Source organism: Pinus tabuliformis, chromosome 4_1 (assembly GCF_031772625.1).
Source record: "Pinus tabuliformis cultivar Carrire ecotype Pingquan chromosome 4_1, CPIR1, whole genome shotgun sequence".
Classification (NCBI taxonomy): domain Eukaryota; kingdom Viridiplantae; phylum Streptophyta; class Pinopsida; order Pinales; family Pinaceae; genus Pinus; species Pinus tabuliformis.
In genome coordinates this window covers 595,878,125-595,902,405 of record NC_142303.1, presented here as the reverse complement: position 1 = coordinate 595,902,405, position 24,281 = coordinate 595,878,125, and the positions used below count along the sequence as shown (strand labels likewise).

The following is a 24,281-nucleotide window of genomic DNA, read 5'->3' as shown; positions in this document are numbered from 1 at the left end:
CCAAGATACTCTGGACAAAGACTTGCCACTCTTCTGAGACTAAGTTTAGGGCCAGTCTCATCATCTCGGAACCTTGAGGTGTAGACCCCACAGCTGCTAACTCGTCCCGAGTCTCCTTGTGAAAGAACACGAATGGCAAGGTTTTGCAGATGTACACCATTTGCTCCATGACAAATCCACCACCTAATTGGATTCATAGTGCTTCTCTCCTCCAAAGCTGATATATCTGCATAATCATCTAATCCTGCAGCAAAACTGGCAAATTCTTCCTTTACCTCCCTGTGTAGATGAGATGGAAATATTCTCATAAGGGCTTTTTTCACCCCATTAGCCACCTCTCTATCCTTATGGGGTGCCTTCCTCTTCCCATTGCTTTGAGCAATAAGCTCCTCATCATAAAATTTGGGATTCAAAGCATGTGCTAAACTGTGGAATGGAGTGTTGAAATTGTTCCACCTATCAACAATGGTTTTCTTGACTAAATCAACAAAATAATCATCAACAAACAAAAGTTGTGGAGACTCTTGTGAAATTATTTCCATAGTTTTCTGAACCATGGAATCCATGACATCATATACCTCTCCTAAGAAAGGTTGGTCAACATCAGCATTCCGAAGAAGATCAAATGCAGGGGTTGTGAACTTTAGCAAGAAATCTATCTTGCTTCATCAATCCTCATCAAGGCACAATCTATGCACCATATATCCCCACTCTGAATCTGCTTGTCTCCACTCAACCCAAAGTTGACTCACCACCATAAAAACTAATGCATTCTTAACCTCAGCAAGGTGACGCAACATCAAGAAGTTTGAGGCATATCTTGTCTCAACAACTTTTAACAACTCTAATTTGGAGTACTCTCAAAATATTGCCTAAGATTGGTGGTGGTTGGTGATGAATTTAACAATCTCCCTTGCTTCCCCTATGATTTCCTTTATCCATGGAACTTTGTTGTCGACCTCCTCTAAGATCAGATTCAAATTATGGACAATGCAGGGTGTCCAAAAGATGTGGTCATACCTCCCCTCAATAATTAAACCTGCAGCTTTGCAAATTGGTGCATTATTTGTGATAACTTGCACCATCCTGTTAGACCCTATTTGTTCAGTAGCTTTTATAATAACATTAGCAATGAACTGTGCATCTTTTACCTCTCCCGAGCAGTTTTCCGCCTTTATAAACATTGCTCTATCAATGGTCTGCGCCTTGTATCTATCCATCCATCTGAGACTATGGTAACCCCAGAGCTACTCCAGGAAGAACGAATTGGTGATAAGATATCCTCCAAAAGCTCCTTCTCATTTTCGAGAAGCTGAGTTCTGACTTTCTCATAGTTGGGCCCCTTGTACCCTTGAGGAGCTTTGTTAATTGCCCTTATCATATCTTGTCAATAAGGAGAGCGAACAACATTGAATGGGATACCACATTCATAAATGCACCTAGCCACTTTGGAATCAGTTTCTTCTCTCGCTTGCACATTCACCAATTTAGCAATTTTGCTATCCTGAACTGAAGGGGATGTCCCTCTAGTATTTTTGGATGCTAGTTGTTCATGTTGTTGAGTGGCACTAGCTCTCCTCTTCCTTGCTTCAACTACAATCCTTGGCTCAATGTTAGGTGGAGCTTGAGGAGTAGCTTGACTAAGCTCATCATGCCTTCTCTTAATTCCATCCGCCTCATCTTGCTCTCTTTGATATGCTCTCCTTGTCAATGGGTCTATTGTTTTTGTGCAACCGACAATCCCCTGCCCTCCTCCATGCAAAAGATGTCCCTTCACTCTTGGGTAGGAACCCTTGTACGGATTACTACAAAGATTACATCGCCATTCCCATGAGCCACCACCTCCACATTTTTTAAGCTTCTGAACATGCCTCCAAAGAGGATAATATTCAGCCTTTGGGTTGGCCCTGGGGCTTGAACTTGCAGCTGCACTTTGGTTGGAAGTCATTGCTGCAAAAATAAAAGATAAAAAAAACAAATCTGTAAAGAGAAAACGTTTTTCATATTTTTGGCAACATATACCCTCGAAAAATTGAAGAAATAGTAGGAAAAAACTAAGAAAATGAATGCTTCTTACCCAAATTAATTTTTTGTAGCTGAAGCTACCCGAAGATGCCAGAAAAGACAAGAAATATTGTTGCAGCTGAGCCAAAAGCCAAGAATGTCGTAACCGGAAACTCGGCACTCCAAATTTGTTGCTCAAATCTCTTTCTCTTGCTATTGAAATCTCTTTCTCTTGCTGCTGAAATCTCCTTTGCTCACTATTGAAAATGCCCTAGCTGAAATCACTGCTCTCTTCTTCTTTTCTCCTTTGCTAAAATCATCTGTCTCCAAGAGAAACGACTTGCTCAATTGTGTGATAAGAGAATGAGGCGAGAGTCTTTTTTATAACTTGAGAGAGGCATCCAGAAGATATTTTAGTTGCCCAATAAAAAATTAGGAGCGAAAAAATAAAAGAAAACGACAAGTGTTAAGTGGAAACTCTGCCATATGGCCTGGAAACTCGTTTCCAGTCGTATTGGCCACATTTCCCCAACGTGAAATGTGCCAGTATGGCCGGAAATGAGTTTCTAGGCCTTGTGATACGAGTTTCCTCATTTCTGTTTCATTTCCGGCCGGAAACGGATCCCTGGGCAACATTTCCTACAACATAGCTTTAAACCTAAGTTGTAGGAAACTTGGGCAAAGGGTCCATTTCTGTACAAAAACGAAATGGAAATGGGGAAACCCGTATAGTACGATCCGAAAACTCGTTTCCGGCCGTACTGGCTTGTTTCTCAAGGAGGAAACGTGGCCAGTACGACCGAAAACGAGTTTCCGGGCCGTACGACAGAGTTTCCCCACGCAGATTGACTTTCTTAATTTTTATTTATTTATTTTCTTTTCTATTTTTTAATTGGGTGACTAAAGTGGCTTCTAGTTGCTTCTAGATGCCTCTCTCAAGTTATAAAAGTGACCTTCGCCTCATTCTCTCATCACACAATTGAGCAAGTTGTTTCTCTTGGAGACTGACGATTTTAGCAAAGGAGAAGAGAGGAAGAGAGCAGTGGTTTCAGCTAGGGTGTTTTCAACAGTGAGCAAAGGAGATTTCAGCAGCAAGAGCAAGAGATTTCAGCAGCAAGAGCAAGAGATTTCAGCAGCAAGAGAAAGAGATTTTAGCAGCAGATTTGGAGTGCAGAGTTTCCGGCTACGGCATTCTTGGTTTTTTGGCTCAGCTACAGCCATATTTCTCGTCTTTTTTGGCATTTTGGGGTAGCTTCAGCTACAGAAAATTAATTTGGGTAAGCAACATTCATTTTCTTAGTTTTTTTCCTACTATTTCTTCAATTTTTCAAGGGTTTATGCTGCCAAAAATATGAAAAACGTTTTTTATTTACAGATTTGTTTTTTTAATTTATTTTTGTAGCAATGGCTTCCAACCAAAGTGCAGCTACAAGTTCAAGCCCTAGGGCCAACCCAAGGGCTGAATATTATCCTCTTTTGAGGCATGTTCAGAAGCATAAAAAATGTGGAGGTGGTGGTTCATGGGAATGGTGATGTAATCTTTGCAATAATTCATACAAGAGCTCCTACCCAAGAGTGAAGGCACATATTTTGCATGGAGGAGGACAGGGGGTTGTGGGTTGCACAAAAACAACAGATCCATTGGCAAGGAGGGCATATCAAAGAGAGCAAGATGAGGTGGATGTTATTAAGAGAAGGCATGATGAGCTTACTCAAGCTACTCAAGCTCCATCTAACATTGAGGCAAGGATTGTAGTTGAAGCAAGAAAGAGGAGAGCTGGTGCCACTCAACAACATGAACAACCAGCACCCAAAAATACCAGAGGGGCATCCCCTTCAGTTCAAGATAGCAGAATTGCTAAATTGGTGAATGTGCAAGCGAGAGAAGAAATTGATTCCAGAGTGGCTAGGTGCATTTATGCATGTGGTATCCCATTCAATGTTGTTCGCTCTCCTTACTGGCAAGATATGATAAGGGCAATTAACAAAGCTCCTCAACGGTACAAGGGGCCCAACTATGAGAAATTTAGAACTTAGCTTCTCAAAAATGAGAAGGAGCTTGTGGAGGATATTTTATCACCATTTCGTTCTTCTTGGAGTAGCTTTGGGGTTACCATAGTCTCAGATGGATGGATAGATACAAGGCACAAACCATTGATAAATATCATTACCACTTCCCCCAAAGGAGCAATGTTTATCAAGGCGGAAGACTGCTCAGGAGAGGTAAAAGATGCATAGTTCATTGCTGATCTTATTACAAAAGCTATTGAACAAATAGGGCCTAACAAGGTGGTGCAAGTTATCCCGGATAATGCACCAGTTTGCAAAGCTACAAGTTTAATTATTGAGGGGAGGTATGACCACATCTTTTGGACACCATGCATTGTCCATAATCTGAATCTGATCTTAGAGGAGATCGACAACAATGTTTCCTAGATAAAGGAAATCACAGGGGAAGCAAGGGAGATTGTCAAGTTCATTACCAACCACCACCAATCTCAGGCCATATTTCGAGAGTACTCCAAATTGGAGTTGTTAAAAGTTGCTGAGACAAGAAATGCCTCAAACTTCCTGTTGCTGCACCGCCTTGTTGAGGTTAAGCATGCATTAGTTTCTATGGTGGTGAGTCAACTTTGGATTGAGTGGAGACAAGCAGATTCAGAGCAAGGATATATGGTGCGTAGATTGTGCCTTGATGAGGATTGGTGGAGCAAGGTAGATTTCTTGCTAAAGTTCACAACCCCTACATTTGAGCTTCTTTGGAGTGCTGACACTAACCAACCTTTCTTAGGAGAGGTATATGATGGCATGGATTCCATGGTTGAGAAAACTATGGAAACCATTTCGCAAGAGTCTCGACAACTTTTGTTTGTTGATGATCATTTTGCTGGTTTAGTCAAGAAAATCATTGTTGATAGGTGAAACAATTTCAACACTCCATTGCACACTTTAGCACATGCCTTGAACCCCAAATTTTATGAGGAGCTTATTGCTCAAGCAATGGGAAGAGGAAGGCACCCCATAAGGATAGAGAGGTGGCTAATGGGGTGAAAAAAGCCCTTATGAGAATGTTTCCTTCTCATCTACACAGGGAGGTAAAGAAAGAATTTGCCAGTTTTGCTGTAGGAATAGATGATTATGCAGATATATCAGCTTTGGAGGAGAGCAGCACCATGAATCTAGTTAGGTGGTGGATTTGTCATGGAGAAAATGGTGTACATTTGCAAAACCTTGCCATTCGTATTCTTTCACGAGTGGCAAGCTCTTCATCAGAAGAAAGTAATTGGAGCACTTATGGTTTTATTCATTCTTTGAAGCGCAATAGGTTGGGCTCACAGAAGGCAGAGGATCTTGTTTATGTGCACTCCAACCTTCGCCTTGCATCTCGTAGGGATCCAAAATACAACAATGGTCCTTCTAAAGAATGGGATGTGGATGCAGAAAGTCCTGATTTGGATCTCTCTCTTGCTGCCGTGAATATTGAGGTCCAAATTGGAAGTGGAATTGGCCCATCATTCTTCAGCACCACCATCCACTGTTGAGCATTGTTCTGCTTCTATTTTTGATGAGGATTATGATGATGAGGATTATTCTTTTGTCTCTATAGTTTTTGCAGCCTTATAGTCTTTATTGTACTTGCAGCCTCATATATTAATATATAATAAACGCTGATTTTGAGATTTGGATATATAATAAAGGTTGCTTTTGGATATTCCGATATTTCGATATTTTTATTTTCATTATGTGATCATTCATGAGTAAATGTGATGTAAATTTAATCATAATGTTTGAATGTAATAAATTATAATGTATCATGTATGCTTTATGATTGCACACACACACACACACATATATATATTCGTGTTTCCCCGTTTTCAAAATTTGGGGAGGTCGCGTTTCGTACCTGTGCCCGTTTCGGAAACTCGTACCCGTTTCCCCGTTTTGTGCAACTTAGTTTTAAACAAATTACTTGCAGTTTCCTATGACAAATATTGAAATACATACACTACAACCTTCACTTAATTAATTTATATACGGAAACAAGCCATTGAGCAAGAAAGAAAATACAACACAATAGCACCGTTATTTTTGGACAAATTTCCCCAGAAAAACCCAATGCGGTAAAACAAGTGCAGCAAATTTGAGGGTTTTATTATTATGCAGTAGTAAATCTGAGTACAATTCCTTGGATGCTCAACTAGCAATCCGATACAGAGAGAAACTGGACAAAACAAGTAGTGAGATGCTCTCACCCTGTCACTAGAAGAATGTGAGTCTGATCACGCTGGATTGGAGCCTCTGCGTCCCCTCTACATGGCCTCTGCATAGAACTACATAAGCCTCACGTAGTCTCTGTGTCCCCTCTACGTGGCCTCCACGCAGAACTGCGTAAGCCTGACGTAGTCTTTGCATCACCCCTGCTGGGAATCACGTTGCTCCTCCTTCAGACCCTCTACTAGCTGGAAATTCCGAATTTCTGCCTCTTGGTCTCTCACCTCGGCTCTCGACTTCTAAAACTCGATTTCCTCAGCAGGAATTCGATCTCCCTCTAAGGCCTGCGTTGCCACTGCGTCAGCTCTGCGTGGGCTAGCGTCTGCCTCTCTCTGGATGTCGTTCTGCCCTCTCTGCCTTGTACTCTCCAGCCCAAGAAAGCTTCCCTCTTCTAGATACTATCTCTAGCCCTCACTGCAAAAGATCACTTCGATCACTCCTCTAGCAATTGTTGCGCTGCCCTCTCTGAGAAATTTGATCTTCTTGATCTCTCTCAATGTGTCTTCCAAATGACCCTCAAGCCTCCTTAAATGATCTTCTCGTTGACATTCAATGGCCCAGATTAGAAGCTAATCAATGGCTAAGATCATTTCTGCTTGATCCTCGTCTTCTTCTAAAAGTTACACCCATAGTTAGATTAACACCTATTAATTATTTTAATTTCCTAAGTTTAGACTTAGGGACCCATTAAAAATAATTAATTATTTTAATAAAACTGTATCCGGGTGGAATTTCCCAAAACACTTTTTGGGTTCTTTGGAATACATGTGCCCAAGCCTCCCTACAAAATTTGAGACTTAGAGCGCATCCGGTGCTACCAGAAATCAACACATGGATCTTTGCAAAATTTACGTAAGTAACAAAGCTTAATTGGAGCTGGAATTTTTTTATAATAAGCCCAAGCAAAGTCCTCCCTTGGCATTTTCACTGTTTAATGCTTACTCTGTTTATGCCCTAGGGCTTAGGGGCTGCTGCAGATCACATACCATCAATATGTGTCAATAAGCAAGTCCAAATTGATCTATAAATGGAAGAAAAATTGTACAACTTTTCCCTAAGCATGGGGGTGCCAACTATGGTGCTTCCAAACCTCGTTGTGTTTAGACTCGTATGATTCATTAGATTATGATTAAGCTCAATAATACTCTAATTGTCACAAAATAAGACAAAAGGATGATCTTGAGCAAAACGTAGCTCACCAAGTACATCTGAATTCCAAGAAAGATGCCTCTCGAAAGGAACTAAACTAACATATTCAACTTAAGTAGAGGAAAGCCCAACCCCCTGTTGCTTATTGGAACACTATCAAATTGATCCAGAACCAAGAGAGAACAAATATCCTCAGGAGCACTACTCATCACATCACATGCCCAACTGACATCTAAAAAAAAAAAGAAAAAGAAGGGGACAAGTATATGAATCTTAACACCTCTGGAGTAGGAAATGCCCATGAGAATGGTGCCCCTAGAATAGCACAGATTATAATTAACGGTCTGCCAATTACTCTCATGAGGTTCTCGCATGTCATAAGAATACATACTAACTATAAAGGAGATATTTGACCGTGTATGTGTAGGATACAGAAAATTGAAAAGTAAAAACATGCATTTAAAAGGATTGAATGCAATAGCGAGACAACTGCAGATGGTTGTGGGGGTCTTAATTTTGTACATATACACAAACCAACATTTATTCTCATGTAGCAAACTATGGTGCTGCTGATTCTGAAACTGTTTTGGGTGGGATGAGCATGGAAGCTTAGAATACAGTTCTGTTATATTTTCTTCTGTAAATCCCATTTTCTCAAAGACATCCACTTAAGCTCCACTAGCTCCAAAATCTCTCACAACTTGTATTAGCCCCTTAGAGCTCACATACTCTCTCCATCCCAGAGGAGAACCAGCTTCAACACTTAGTCTCTTCTCAATACTTGGAGGAACAATGACATCCCTATATCCTTGCAGTTGTTCTTCAAACAATACTCAACAAGCTAAAGAGACCACTCTTATCTTCATTCCTCCTTTTCTGAGTTTCTTGGCAGCAGTCTTGCAAAGGCAGAGCTCTGATCCAGTTCTAATCAAGATCTTTGTCAGAATTATCACCCACGCCCTCAATTGTTGTCCCTGCCAGGTTTGCAGCCAACTTTTGCCTAGGTAGTGCAATTACGGATGGTCCTTTTATATATCCAATTGCTATTTTGTATGCACCTGCTATTTCATTGTAATCACCAGGTCTCAAGACCAACAAATTCAGTACAGCTCTCAGATCTGCAAGATGCTCAACTAGCTGGTGTGTTGGGCCATCTTCCACTAGACCAATTGAGTCATGGATTAGTATATACCCACTCCACAACATTGCTGAGAGAAGAGAGCCTCATTGAACTCTTCATGTAGTTTGAAAACACAAGGAAAATTGCTGCAAATGGGATTAACCCACTACCATGCAAGACAATTCCATTGGAGATCCCAGCCGTGGCATGTTCTCACAACCATAATGGATGTTTCAGCCCCATGACCTTTCTGGCCGCATGAAATCCTCAAATTCTTTTAGGTAGACTTAGGTTGAGCTTGCAAGGTCAGCACTTCCTCCCATTGGACTAGGTATGACTTTTGCAATTCGATTCAAGCACTTTTCAAAATACCCATGTGTTGCATCTATCTGGTCTGATTGCGAGAATCTCTGTATTCATATACCCAACCACACATAAATTATATGATGCACAACATAATTGAACTTAGTTTACAACAAACCATACAAAATCCACTTTGCCAAGCACGTCCATGTGTGGAATGGAGTCATGTGTTGGGTGTGGAAGTACCCTCTTACTAATCGACCAGACCAAATTAAACTTTGCAACAATTAGCAGCAACATCTATTATTATTCTGTATCAAGAAAAAATAAAAAAGCATTGTAATTTAGTACTTACTGGCAGAGCTAATTCCCAGTCAGAAAGAAGTCCACCCTGAAGAAAGTCATGAATTTTTTTCCTTGTTGATTTGGGGTAGCATCAGATGTGATCTAGCCATGAAAATTGGTGGAGAGGCTAAAGCATATGAGATCTCCAAGACCCAGAAATGGCTTGGACAGATTGTACCCGGATTGGGAGATATTAAAATAATTAATATTTTTAATGGAGTTCCTAAGTCTAAACTTAGGAAAAATAAAATATTAATAGGTATTAATATAAAACTGGGTTAGAAGGTTCCAAAAGTCACGGATCAAGCCAAATCTAATCTTAGTCGTTGATTAGAGATTTAATCTCGGTCATTGAAGGACCAACCAGAAAAGTATAAGAAGAGGCTTGAGGGTCAGTTGGAGAACACACCAGAGTAATTAGTCATTCATTTTGCTAGAGCGGGGTTGCTAAGAAAAGTTGAATCAGTGATCAACGACGAGGGGTAGTGAGTACGAGACAGAGAGGCAGAGACAGTACTCAAAGACCAGCGCAGAAGCAGAGAGAGCGAGAGCAATAGCTAGTCTAGGCCACGCAGAGACCAGCAGAGACAACGCAGAGGCAGAGGGATTGTGTCATCCACGCAAACGCTGCTGGAGTGATGCAGAGGGTCCCAGAGGCTGCATAGTGCCTCAGAGGGCTGACGCAGGTCAGCAGGAGGCTAACAAAGAGGCCAGAAGGACCAGCGCCGACCTTCAGTTGTGCCGGAGAAGGTTTCGTGGGACACACTAGAGTAATTAGTCATTCATTTTGCTAGAGCAGGGTTGCTAAGAAAAGTTGAATCAGTGATCAACGGCAAGGGGTAGTGAGTACAAGACAGAGAGGCAGAGACAGTACTCAAAGACCAGCGCAGAAGCAGAGAGAGCGAGAGCAATAGCCAGTCTAGGCCACGCAGAGACCAGCAGAGACAACGCAGAGGCAGAGGGACTATGTCATCCACGCAAAGGCTGTTGGAGTGATGCAGATGGTCCCAGAGGCTGCATAGTGCCTCAGAGGGCTGACGCAGGTTAGCAGGAGGCTGACAAAGAGGCCAGAAGGACCAGTGCCGACCTTCAGTTGTGCCGGAGAAGGTTTCGTGGGACAGGTTTTCAAAATACCAGTTTCCGAATATAGAGGTATTGTTGCCATGTATTTTTCTCTGTCGGGTGAGTTGGTTAGGCACCCAGTTGTACTTAGAAAAACTGCATAATAATATAATCCTCTGAATAGCTGCAATGGTTTTCCCGCATTGGGTTTTTCTGGGGACATTTGTCCAAAAATAACGGTGTCACTTGTGTGCTTGTTTTCTTTCAGTTGATGATCTGTAGATGTTGTGACTGTATTGTGTTTATTTCGGTATTTAAATGTATTAAATAACTTGTTCGAATTTAAACAAGTAGAAGAAATAAACCAGCAGAATACAGATTAATTTTCTAATGGATAGACTTAGAAAATTCAACATGGTATCAGAGCGTGGTTGCAGATCACAGGAAAACTGAAGGCATTAGCTTAGCAGAGCATTTGCAGCAGATTCAACTGTCCCGAGTGACAGAGCTGATCCTTGCAGAAAGCGACAAAGGAAGGAGTGACGCAGAGGGATTGCGTCATCATTCTGGGCTAGAGAGAGGCAGCGCAGAGGTTGAGGAGGGCAGAAACAAGCTCACGCAGAGCCACACAAAGGCCAGGTGGGCTGACGCAGTTGGCTGAGGGAGTTGTTTTGCCGATGCCAAGATTGCGCAGAGCCAAGAGGCTCAATCCTTCAGTTGCTGGGGCATAGGAGGCTGTGGGTAGTTTGTGGAGTGAAGCTGGTGGGGTACTGTGGTTAGAACAGTACCTAACAGGGAAAGACCAAGGTAGAGGGAGTTGTTGCCGAGGTGGATTTCTAGCCAAGGAATCTGGAGCAGTGTTGCAGTTGCACAAGCGATAGAAGAGGAGCAACTTGACAGTTGGCAGAAGGATTTCTAGGAGGAAAATCGGGACTTAGAGGGAGTCCAGAGGAGAACTTCCAGATGGGAAGTAAAGAGACCCAGCAGGAGTCAAACTGAGAACTTCCAGGCAGGAAGTAGAGAGACTCGGAGGAGTCGACAGAAGAGCAACGAGATGGTCGTGAATGGGCTGAGAGATCAGGACAGGCTGGACGGAGCGTCCAACTTTGTGGTCTGGAAGGCCAGGATCTTGTCCATTCTAGACAAACATCGTATCAAGGGCTTCGCCTTGAGAGTGATGGCTATCCCAGTTGACCTGGTAGCTAATGAAAGGTACGAGGAGGAAATGGCTAAGGCAAACTGCATCATCCTTGATGGGGTCAAGGATCATGTGGTACCACATATTGCTGAGAATGAAATGGCAAAGGAGATGTGGGACACTTTGAAGACATTGTACTAGCATACTTCTATGCAGAGGAAGACGCTCCTAGAGAATCAGCTAAGGTCATACCAGATGCAGAAGGGAGAGTAGATAGATATCTTCCTCGGTCGGTTGAAGGAGATCTGTGACCAACTAACTTCCATAGGGGCCAAGCCGGATCCAAAGTTGATGGTAAGGACCACACTAAACGCAATCTCCGAGGATTCGAAGACATTTGTCCAGAGCATACTGGGCAAGACGAGTCTTCTGGATTGGGAAGAACTATGGGTGACTATTCGCCAAGAAGAGATCAGACGGCTAACCAAGGTGGGGAGTAGCAGCAAAGGGGTCATTATCAAGAAGGACAAGGAAGAGGATGCGGCTCTAACATCTGCGGGAAAGCAGGAGAAGAGGAAAAAGGACCTCTCCAAGGTCAAGAGCTTCCATTGTGGGGAGCTGGGTCACTATGCGAACCAGTGTTCGAGGAAGTAGAGTAAGGGAGAGGCTTCTAACTCAAAGGCAGCACCAGCGAGGGTGAAGAAAGAAGTCGAGGAGGATGACGATTGTGCCATGAGTGCTCATGTGCCACTTGAGAAGAAGTGGAGAGACATCGAGCTGTAGTCAGGAAGACTATATGCGATGAGGGGCAGGATATTTGAGGTACCCAACCTCTTGGATTATACCTTGCTACGGGAGCCCTGAAAAGGAGTAGCAGGACTGGTGGATGTAGGTAGAGACGGATGCGGATAAAGCGGCAGAGAGTGCTACAGTGCAAGAGTCCCCGGATAGCGTGAGGCTAACAGGCTACAATAGTGCAAGAGGCACGAGAGTGTTGCACCAGTGCAGGATGGCACAAAGAGGTGTGCAACGGTGCGAGATGCAAGGAGTTGTTGCAGCAGTGTAGAGGTCAGTAGAGGGAGCACTTGTTAGTGGCAGAGGGAGCTTCAGCATCGGGAGTGTTTCTAGCCTAACAGGGATGTCAGAAGTTGGGTGGATCAGTTACTTACTTCTCACTAACTGAGTTGCAGTGCAGTAGCAGTTTGCAATAGCACAATGCAACATGATGAGAGGGGATGCAATGCAGATGCAGTGTTGGGAGGATGGACGAGCAACAACACGGATGTATAGGGAGTTGTCGTATGGATGCAGCAATGGCGGTGGCAGGGCCATGGGCAGCAATACAGGATGCAGCAGTACAGAGGATGTTGGGCGGGGAGGCCTAGCATCAGCAGAAGGACTGGTGCTGGATAATCAGTGTGATGCTCAGTGTGGAGTATTACTAGAGCACAATCCTCGCTAAAATGGAGTGTTGATTTGGGGTAGCATCGGGTGTGCTCTAGCCATGAAAATTGGTGGGGAGGCTAAAGCACATGAGATCTCCAAGACCTAGAAATGGTTTGGACAGATTATACCCAGTTTGGGAGATATTAAAATAATTAATATTTTTAATGGATTTCCTAAGTCTAAACTTCGGAAAAATAAAATATTAATGGGTATTAATATAAAACTGGGTTAGAAGGTTCCAAAAGTCATGGATCAAGCCAAATCTAATCTTAGTCGTTGATTAGAGAGTTAATCTTGGCCGTTGAAGGACCAACAAGAAAAGTATAAGAAGAGGCTTGAGGGTCAGTTGGAGAACACACCAGAGTGATCAGTCATTCATTTTACTAGAGCGGGGTTGCTAAGCAAAGTTGAATCAGTTATCAACAGCAAGGGGCAGTGAGTACGAGGCAAAGAGGCAGAGACAGTACTTAGAGACCAGCACAGAAGCAGAGAGAGTGAAAGCAGCAGCCAGTCCAAGCCACACAGAGCCCAACAAAGACAACGTAGAGGTAGAGGGACTGTGTCATCCACGCAGAGGTTGTTGGAGTGACACAAAGGGTCCCATAGGTTGCACAGTGCCGCAGAGGGATGATGCAGGTCAGCAGGAGGCTGACGCAGAGGCCAGAAGGGCCAACACTGAGCTTCAGTTGTGCTAGAGAGGGTTTCGTGGGACAGGTTTTCTAAATACCTGTTTCCGAATATAGAGGTATTGCTGCCGTGTATTTTTCTCTGTTGAGTGAGCCGGTTAGGCACCCAGTTGTACTCAGAAAGACTGCATAATAATATAACCCTCTAAATAGCTGCACCGGTTTTCCCGCATTGGGTTTTTCCGAGGACATTTGTCCAAAAATAACGGTGTCACTTGTGTGCTTGTTTTCTTTCAGTTGATGATCTGTAGATGTTGTGATTGTATTGTGTTTATTTCGATATTTAAATGTATTAAATAACTTGTTCGAATTTAAACAAGTAGAAGAAATAAATCAGCAGAATACAGATTAATTTTCTAACGGACAGACTTAGAAAATTCAACATGCCTCAACATGATATTTTTGTTTATATATCTCTAGCATTGAGTTCCATTCTTCTAGTCTTTCTCCATATTTTTTCTGCATTTCTCTACGTCACAAGCAAAAGTAGCCTACCGGTCATAATAAGCTAGATTAAAGAATGTGAATCATAAAGTACACAAAGGCATCTTTCAAAGAAGAAAAATGAGTACAATCAACTAGACATCAGGGAGATAACAATTAAAATAGGTGCTATAGATAGGAGCACTCTCTCTCATGAAGTTGAAATCCTCTCTTACAATAATCAACTAAATACTAAATAGAGAAAACTGAATATTATATTATAAATCTCAAAAATAAAATTAATCCTCACTTTCCGATTAGTGGAATTGGCTAAGGATGAAAAATGCTTGTAACAAAGGAAATATTCAAATTCAGGGAAATCATTCATTCTGAGTAGTTCTCATGAAGCAAATTTGCCTTAAGATAGACACACACTCTTATAGGAATATCATGACAACTATTTAAATTCATGAGAAATTTAGTTATCACTAAGAGGACTGTTCATATTCATGACCAATTTGATAGCCTTAGATATACAAAAAAAATGATAATTCATATTTTGGTAGACTTACATTTGGAGTGTTTGGTGGGTGTATGCCAACTTTTGGTTAGCACTCCGCTTGGAGCCTTTGTTGTTGACTTAGCCTAGGGTTTGCTTGTGGATTTAGTTAATGTTTTATTGTTGGCTTCACTCACCTATTAAATATATAAAAGAAGGAAGTGCCCTTGTAATGAAACACTCATAGAAAGCATGCCATAGAAAATTTTGGTTGGTGTAATGCTAGCTATGTGATAGATCTTAAAGATCGTACACTCACTCTTCTAACAAGGATAGTCCCTGTTGACTGCATTGTGCTAGGGTTCTTTGGCTTGTGAAATGCAATTGAAGAGCATAGAGCTTGTGTGATGAAAGTGCTTTGGTTGTAACTTGGAGAATTGGTGTGATCTAGCGCATTGTTGAGCTCCTTGGATAGGCCCTTGTAGTAGTGATTGGATCCCTTGCAATGCCTTATTATCACTGGTTAGAATTTACAATGACTGTAGATTCCCTAGCTAGGGTTTGGGAAGCTTGGGAGGAATCTTTGCTTAAGATAAGCTGATAGGAATTATTGTACTAATTTGGAATGAACTGAGGTATATTGCTTTATTTAATATATTGTGATAATAAGGAGATTCTACCATTGCTGTCCTAAATTCTCCTTTATGACTGTTTGGATATTCTGGTTTGTTGAACTAACAAGGTTGAAATGTTGAGTGATTTGGCATGCCTTAGTTGAAAACTTCAGCTATGAAATGTGTGTCATATCTTTTCTGTCAATTAATGTAATTTTCATATTATTTGCATACTTGATTAACTACACCCTACACCCTACGGGTCATTGTATTGATCCAGTTTTGGAAGATTTTTTCTTGGTGTTTATCCAGTTGAACTTGCCAAGACTAAGGTCTGCATATGTAAATATTTTAGTGCAACCCTAAGTTTGGAAGTCCTGCGTATAAATTCATGACCTCATTTAAAGTGAGGTGGCAATTTCAGAATTGGGCAGTTTTTCAAAATTTCTACAAATGCCATTAAGACATTGGGCTAGGCCAATAACGCCCAAGAAATATAATAATTCAGAGTGGTGTAACCTACTCCCCACATGGTAGGTGTAGAAGGGAGATGTTTCCTAACAACCAAGGGCATTGATTTCCCCACTAGAAAAGATGGAACTAATGGTGCCTTGTGAAAATGTGTGACTCAATTGCCCAATTGGTGATGCCTTGGAAGTTTGCATCTAACTGTATATGGTGATGTCAAGTAGCCCTAAGCATTCTCTTCCAATTCCAGAACTTGATTTGGAGTGTATTCCTTTTCTGGTCTAGTCTTTTACAGTCTACTCAGGTCACAATGAGTGTGCATGATCATCTCACCTTGTGTCTTGAAGACCGATGTAAACGTTTCCTTCTTTACAAGCTCAATAATGAGTGCATTTTAAATAAGTATAACACCATATCTTATGATTCCAGTACCCATTTGACATGAAATTTTATATCAGCAGAATCATCTTTGACGAGATGAATCTAATGGTAAGGTTTGTTTTAAGCATGTATTGTTTTTGCGGTATATGGTCATAGAACACCGAGGACGGTGTTCCCCCAAGGGGGAGGCGTTGTAATAACTCCGATTATTCTGCAAATATATTGATTATCCCAACCATCATGCACTCAAGTAGATATGGTAAACGTTGTCTTGTTTAGTTGTGTAAATATTGTCTACAACTCAAAAAATGGTAAATATACATATATGGCTTTTTGGGTTATTTTGTAAATATTGCCAGTGATAAATATATAGGCCTCCTTGGTCACTTTGCAACAATGTGAATACTAGCTAGACATGTCCAAACTGCACAAGTATGGTAAAGTGGATATATATATACTTAATTATATGTGTGTGAACCTTAAGTTGGGAAAATCATTGTCTTGGAGGTAACACTTAGATGCATGCAGTTTATTAAAAACTTCATGAAAAACATTGCAAGAAAAGGAAATATCTGACAGATGGCAAAAAATTCTAAAAACCTAGGACGGGGGCATTTTTGGTTGGTCCAGAGGAGTTGGGCTAGACTGGACCCTAACCAATCATAGACAGAGATCGAACAGCATAAAAGAGAGGGAATGGAGCGGGAAAGAAAAAGAAGGATTTTTCTGTTGGGAGATAGAGGGGATCTATGCCGATATGGAGGAGAAACAAGGGAGGAGACAAGGAAAAAAGGAAACACAGAGCCTAGGTCAAGGCAGGAAATAAAAGAGAAGAGCGAACGGGAGACAGTTCAGTTAGTGTGTGATAGCAGAGAAGAGAGGCACATGAAGCCTGGTCGTGCATCCTATGTGGTGAAGAGAGCAGAACAGACCTGGATAATACCAGGGAACGAAGGACTTAGGCTAGCAACTCCCTTGGGTAAGTTGTTGATCCATACTCATTTAATATATAAATTTCAGAATTAATATTCCCTGCCTGCATACCAACTAATGAGTAAACCGTGGGTCTAATGTTGTGGATAAGTAAAATTATTATATTACAAGTTGGGGTGGGATTTAGAATCCTGGAATCACTGAATTGAAAGGTTTTTTTTCTTTATCTATGATCGTTCTGCCATTCTAGAATTATTTTAAAATAGAGAATCATGTTTCTCTCTGATGAAGGTTGTTTAATAGTGAATCTGAGACCAAACTATTTCTCTGTTGAAAGTTGGTTTTGAAACCAAACCGTGTTGTTTGAGAGGCAGTAAGTATAACCTAAATAGGGAATATAACTCTGCTCCAAGAGTCATGCACAACTTTTCTAAAAGCTGCATCTGTGAACTATGAATATTTACTGGGTGAAATTAGCTTTGGCATTGAATTTGAAACCAAACTGTCTTTGTTGTAGGACTGTGATTGCAACTAAGATGGATTATAGCTCTACTGCTGAAGCCACGAAAAGTTTTGCTAAAAGCAGTTTCCATGAGCCACGTTATTTCTCTGTGCTGATGGTAACTCAGATTGGTAGCAGTGATTTCAAACTATGATTCAATTGTGTAATCCATGGCATGGATTAGAGCCCTGTTGTCAAAGTTTCCTTTCTGCATTTCTTGGTGGGTGGAGGTAGCAGACCTCTAGTTGCCTTGGCTAGTCATCTTTGCAGGGACACTCAAAGTGCGGTAGATCCTGGATTCCTTACACAGGGTGGGGTTACTGCAGCAACAAGTTCAGGGTGGAGGAAAACCTCTGGAGTCCCTGAATTGGGTGAGGATGGAGGTTTTCACCTCCAGAACCCCTCATTGGCTGGTGGGCAGACGTGGCTTACCTCTGGAGTCCCTGGACTAGCCTATAAATGAGTACCTTTTATGCTAGAAGGGTGGAGGAAGATCTTTGGAATCCCTGGGATAAGTGAAGGTGGAGATTTTCATCTCTGAAGCCCCTCATTGGCTGTCGCGTGGAGAAGAATTACCTCTGGAATCCCTGTACAAGCCCACAACTGAACATCTATGTGCAAGGCGGAGGTGGGACAGACCCTTCCTTGTTAAGTGCTCAGAATTAGTAAACTCTGGATTCCCAGCACTGTAAGGAGTTGCTGAGCAACTTCAGGGCGGAGGCAGATCTCTGGAATCCATGGGAGCTGTTGGGTGGAGGAGAATTACCTCTGGAACCCCTGTACAATCCTATAGCTGAACATCTATATGCAGGGTGGAGGTGGGACAGACCTCTGGAATCCCTGGTCTGGTCATTGGGATAGACTGCACAAGCTAGGGGGTGGCAGCTGCATTGTTGGCAGCTTGTCAATGGTTGGGAGGAAAATTATGGACCTTATCCCAATGCCCGTTCTGAGTCACACAATGTTAGGTACCTTATTGACTGTATGCCTGAAATTTGCTGGGACAGTTCACCATGTACCAGGGACACTAGATTACGGTACTTCCTAATTTGCATGGTAGGAGGTGGATTAATGGGATTCTGTAGTCATGGATAAAATTGTACAATTTGGCACTGTTGTTAACCCATATGCTTAATGTACTTCCACAAGTCGGAGGATTTACACGTCATAGGCAAGTAACATACAGACTTCTGGGACAGTATTGCCCATAAGGAACCTTGACATGATGCAAGGTCTCAAGTCTTCTTAAATTTGAGTCACCAGGTAGTATGACCAGGCATTTAGAAAGACACCATCAGGGTGAAACTTCCCCTGTTGTCTTAAATGTGATTCATAGGAATGCTGCCTAGTGTTTTGAAGTCATCTGGAGCAACAAGGTTTGTGTTATGTACAGATTAGCATGATTGACTATGTTTATTGTAGTTTTATCTCTGTTGGGTTCCTAGCTTAAAATCTATGGACATAAGTCCTATCGAGTCACTACCTCTAATTTCCCTGTGTGAATTTCATTGATGTATGCCCTCTTTAAGGACCATACAAAGTGTTATTTGCCTCATATATACAGATACAGTAGGAAAGAGAAGTTTGTACTAGTTGCTGTAGCTATGTTTGGTTCCTTATTTCATAGGCAACAAGAGAAACTCATGACAGTATGTGATCTCTATGGCTTCTAAATTATACTGACATCTACTCTTACTGCACAGTCATAACATGTTGCAATAATTAGGTGTGAATATCTAAGTGTGAGCAATATGCTGTCACCATAGCATTTTGGTTATTGTTATAAAGTACTGCCACACACTGATGTTATTTAAAGTCACGTTAGGATATCACTGAGCATGATAATGTGTGAAATCATTTAACTGCATTCATGGTTAGGTATACTGTTAAATATAGTCATTCAACTCAATGCTGGGTATGGAGTATTGTTATTTGATGGCTACGCAGGGTGTACTTTCAAGGAACTACAGTCTCTGGAAGTAACAATGCTTTAATTAAGGTGGGCAAATTGTTGTCTTAAAACAAGAGCTTAAGCGGGCATCATATGAAAAATCTATCCATGGGTTGTTTGCGTCAGCTAATAAGACCTCTATTATAAATGATGAAAGGTCTCTGACAGCGCACCAATCCTTAATTGTGTTAATGTAGGCAAAAGTCAAGCTAAACACAAAGCTAAGTGACAATACGAGTACCAAACTCAAGATCAAGCTGTGGCAGTCATGAACATAATCCCTCTCTTTCACTCTTTTTTCTATAAGGCTGGAAGAGCTTCTAACATCAGGGCTCCTCATGAACAGTGGAAAAATAACCCAAATCATATATTCTTCCAACAAAGGAGCACCACATATTATAATCATTTAATATGAAGTCCGTTCTAATCACATGTTTGTGGAAGAGACTAAAAGGAAGGTCATCTTCTCTCTGTATTGTTATCTCTAGGCCATCACATGTAGAATATTTCTACACCTTTCTGACCAAGTATAAGTTATGTAGCAGTATTAGAACCTAAAAATGATAGATCCTTGTGTAGCTTCAATTGATGCAATGATGCTTCAGCCATATTGGCCGATTCCAAAAAAAAAAAAGTGTTCAATAAGTAGTATATCATCTGAAAAGATGCCCTGCATGTGTGGGTGCCTTGAACCAATAACATGGAGATGTGTGCAAGGGAACCTATTCAAATGGATAGATACATCAATAGGTGGAGCACTCCAATGAAACAAAATCTACAATAAGTTGACTGGTTCACTTCTTAAGGAAGGTGCTTGTGCTTTTAAATATAGGCTGGAAAAGGTCAGTCTTTTGGCTGGAAAGAATACATGAACACAAAGCTTTAAATGATGGTTATTAAATCTTGTGAACGTAAACAGCTCTGGAACAACTGAGAGCTTTCCACTTGATGATGTATATGATGTGAGTGGGCATGGAAAGAATCTTCTTTCGTTGATCTTCAAAAAAAAAGAAGAGGGCTGATACACTTTCCCTGATTGAGTTTAAGCTCTAGAATCATGTCTACTTGACTATATAAGGGATGTTGTGGCCTCTAGTAGCTTTGAACATTAGAAGATGACATTATTGTTGTGTTTTCAGATCTTGATTGCTGGCAACTAATTGGCTGAGGATGGTACCTTTAAATTTGGCTGCTTGAGTTCTCATTGTTAAAGTACCAAGGTCATAGGGTCAATTTTCATCGATGCCCTCAGGGTTAGGCTCTGTTAATAATGGGTAGTAGCTCATGGTAAGAATAGTTATTGAATGTATGAGGGATCCCTTAGAAAGAAAAGATGCCAAAAAAAATGAATTTTACCTTATTCTCATAATCTAACCATGGGAGTCGTTCATCATAGTAACTACCTCTGGTTAATAAGGGGGATATGTTACATGACCTCCACGCCTTCATCTCTTTATATGCTCATGTGTAGCTCCAACGAGTTGTCTTGAGGGCAACTCTTTACCCTAGCCGACCTCTCCTATTGTTGAGCAAACCCACCAGTCATACAAATAAATTCATAACTTCATTTCTACTTCACATCTCTTGGTGTTTAATGTGTCCCCTTGCTCCTCTAAGGGTCCCTTACATCCTCCAAGTGTCAATTCAATCAAACTCCTTATGGTTTTACACCCACAAGCTTGGGTGCAAAGCCTGCACCTTGGGTTCTAAGCCCACAAAGCGACTTGTGGTGCTCCTTCCTCCAAAACCTCGAACCCTAGGGCTTGGAGTACCTCCCAAGCTACCAATCTCAATAGTGTGCTGCTGAAACAATATATCAGTGAAGAGCTTGGTTACTTATGACTGATTTTACTATATCAACATTGTTATTCTTGTTGTCTTAATTATAAATATGGTGGTGTTGTCATAAAATACTCCCTTAAGTGTTAATTTGGGCATTGTCTACTCATTGGCACCAAAACCCAAAGAGATTACATCTACAGGAGTATTTCATAATACTGTTTGACGAAAGACATCACTAGTAAACAAACAAATTTATGAAAAAATACAGTGGGTATTACGTTTATCAATTGGTTTGACCCAAGAATTCACTAGGAAACTATACAAGCTCTGGAAAATGCAATGGACACTTCAGGGTTTTCCCAAAGAGGAATATTACATCTTCAAAGACCAACTTAGGTTCAAGTCTAAGATCAGTTAATAAACTTAGCTTAATTGTCATAAATATCACTGTCTCTTACAAAATATTAGGAAAACATTCCCTTCGTATGTGTTTAAATTTTTGCAATGTTGTGAAAATCGCGATAATATCGCAATATTATCGTTTTATCGCGATTTTTCCCTGAAGCCGATATTATCGCGAGTAATAATCGCGGATTTTTTTTATACCTGATAATTTCGAAAAAATCGCGATTTTTTCCCAATTTATAACCGAGGGTCGGGGCAACATGGTTTTATAAGGGATGCCAAATGTTTGAAATGCAATTTTTTTTGAAAGAAACAAATAATTTTTGAGTGGGGCAGCTTAATGATCAAGTCTAGGCCCTAGTATTGATATGCTATTCATGGTAATGTTAAATTCTTAAAGTAAAAGGATGAAAATGAAGATTAATCCTTTTACTTAAATTTTCAACATTACCATGAAATGACTCAGGATGTTTGAGAATGGTTCTAGTCTCATTGGATTTCATATGGAGAAAGTAGAATTTTAGATTTCATTCAAAATCCAGCAGACTTATCAATTTTTCAGGATTTCAGGATCGGGAGATTGTAATGTTTCCAGGTGACACCACCTGCCCGAGCTACCCCTGCCACCAGTAGAGGACATGGTCTACCTCCTATAGCTCCTACTTCTAGTTCTTCAGCTTCTAGAGCACAACAGTCTCCACTACCAACGACACCAGCACCAGCATCTACATCTAGAGGGAAAGGGAAAGCTGTGGCATTTTCTCGCAAGAGGGGCAGAGAAAATCAATAGGATTAGACTTTAGTTATTTTCTTCATTTTATTGTATATGACATTATGACATGATGAGATACATTATTATATTTTTTGTTGATATTTTGAGGTTGAGTTGGGACTCAGGAGTCAGGACTTACTATTCAGGACATGTTTCAATATTATATGTGATTTTAGCACTAGAAATGATATTGAACATCTTATATATTAGTTCTTTTATCATATTTATGTGTCAATGTATTTATTTTATGTTGTAGATGGTTTAGATATTAAAAAAATTGAAAAAAAATGAATATTTTTGTACCAAACGATTTTTTCCCGATTATTTCCTATTATTTCCCGATAATTATGATTTTTTCCGATTTTTTCCTTGTGCCGATATTATCCCAATAACGATTAATGCAACATTGTTTCTAAGTATTACCCGTTAGAAATTTTATCTGTATTCTCTGGTTTATTTCGTCTACTTGTTTAATTATTAACAAGTTATTTAACCATATAAACACTGAAATAAGCACAATACAGTCTCAACCATCTACAGATCAACAACTGAAAGAAATATACAAATACACAAGTGACACCGTTATTTTTGGACAATCATCCCCGGAAAAACCCAATGCGAGAAAACCGGTGCAGCAGTTCTGAGGGTTTTTATTATTAAGCAGATTTTCTGGGTACACTGGGTGCCAAAATGGCTCACTCGATAGAGATAAAAAATCTCGCAGTAATACCTCTCTTCGGAAGCAGATATTCGGAAAGTTTGCCGCACGAAACCCTCTCCAGCACAATCTGAAGCACTGTGTCAGCCTGAAACCCTTTGTGTCAGCCTTTTGAGGCTCTGCGCAGCCTCTCTGGCTCTCTGCGTCACCTCCTGCAGCCTCTGCGTGGATGACTCAGGCCTCTGCGTAGTCCTTGCTAGCCTCTGCGTGGCTCCCTCTGGCTCTGCGTCTGCCTCTTGGCTTCTGCGCTGGTCTTCCTGCACTATCTCTGCCTCTCTGCCTCGTACTCACTGCCCCTCGTTGCAACTCTAATCACTGATTCGATTTATCTTAGCAAACCCCACGCTAGAAAATCGAATGACTGATCACTTTGGTGTATCTCTAACTGACCCTCAAGCCTCCTCTTATACTTTTCCTGTTGGTCCTTCAACCACTGAGATTACATCTCTAATCAACGACTAAGACTAGATTGGCTTGATCCATGTCATTTAGAACCTTCTAACCCAGTTTTATATTAATACCCATTAATATTTTATTTTTCCTAAGTTTACACTTAGGAAATCCATTAAAAATATTAATTATTTTGATATCTCCTTAACCAGGTAGAATCTGCCTAAACCATTTATGGGTCTTGGAGATCTCATGTGCTTTAGCCTCTCCACCAATTTTCATGGCTCGAGCACATTCATGCTACCACAAATCAACACTCCCTCTTAGCGAGGACTATGCTCTAGTAATACTCCACACTGAGCATCACCCTGATTATACAGCATCAATACCTGTGTTGATGCTTGGCGTCCCTGCCCAACATTCTCTGCACTGCTGCATCCTGTACTGCTTCCCATGGCTCTGCCACTGTCACTGCTACCGCTGTACGACAGCTCCCTTTGCATCGGTGTTGTTGTTGGTCCTTTCTCCCAACACTGCATCTGCAATGCAGTTCTCTCTCATCATGTTGCATTGTGCTACTGCTAACTGATACTGCACTGCAACTCAGTTATTGAGACGTAAGTAATTGATCCACCCAACCACTGACATCCCTGTCAGGCTAGAAACCCTCCCGATGTTGAAGCTCCCTCTGCCACTATATTGTGCTCCCTTTGTTGCCTTTGTGCTGCTGCAACAACTTTGTGCCTCTCGCACCGTTGCAAACCTCTCTGTGCCATCCTGCACTGTTGCAACCTCCTCTGTGCCTCTCGCACTACTGCAACTCTCTCTGCGCTGTCTGGGACCACTGCACTACTAGCACTTTCTGCTGCTTCATCCGCGTCCATTTCTACTAACATCTGTTATCCTGCTACTCTCTCT

The 24,281-nt window shown here is 41.2% G+C and overlaps 1 protein-coding gene and 1 pseudogene across 2 annotated transcripts in view; one reads left to right on the top strand and one right to left on the bottom strand.

Annotated features, from left to right (window-relative positions):
* LOC149177394 (transketolase, chloroplastic-like) overlaps positions 1-13,990 on the bottom strand; it is a 33,517-nt pseudogene extending 19,527 nt beyond the window's left edge.
* Positions 13,991-16,550: 2,560 nt separating this feature from the next.
* The window catches only part of LOC149177393 (uncharacterized), a 39,421-nt gene continuing 31,690 nt past the window's right edge, over positions 16,551-24,281 (top strand). For both annotated transcript variants that reach the window (XM_089423401.1, XM_089423400.1), the window contains exon 1: positions 16,551-16,889. In XM_089423401.1, the coding sequence (XP_089279527.1) occupies positions 16,607-16,889 (283 nt within the window). In that variant the 5' untranslated portion in view covers positions 16,551-16,606. The remainder of the gene's footprint in view (positions 16,890-24,281) is intronic.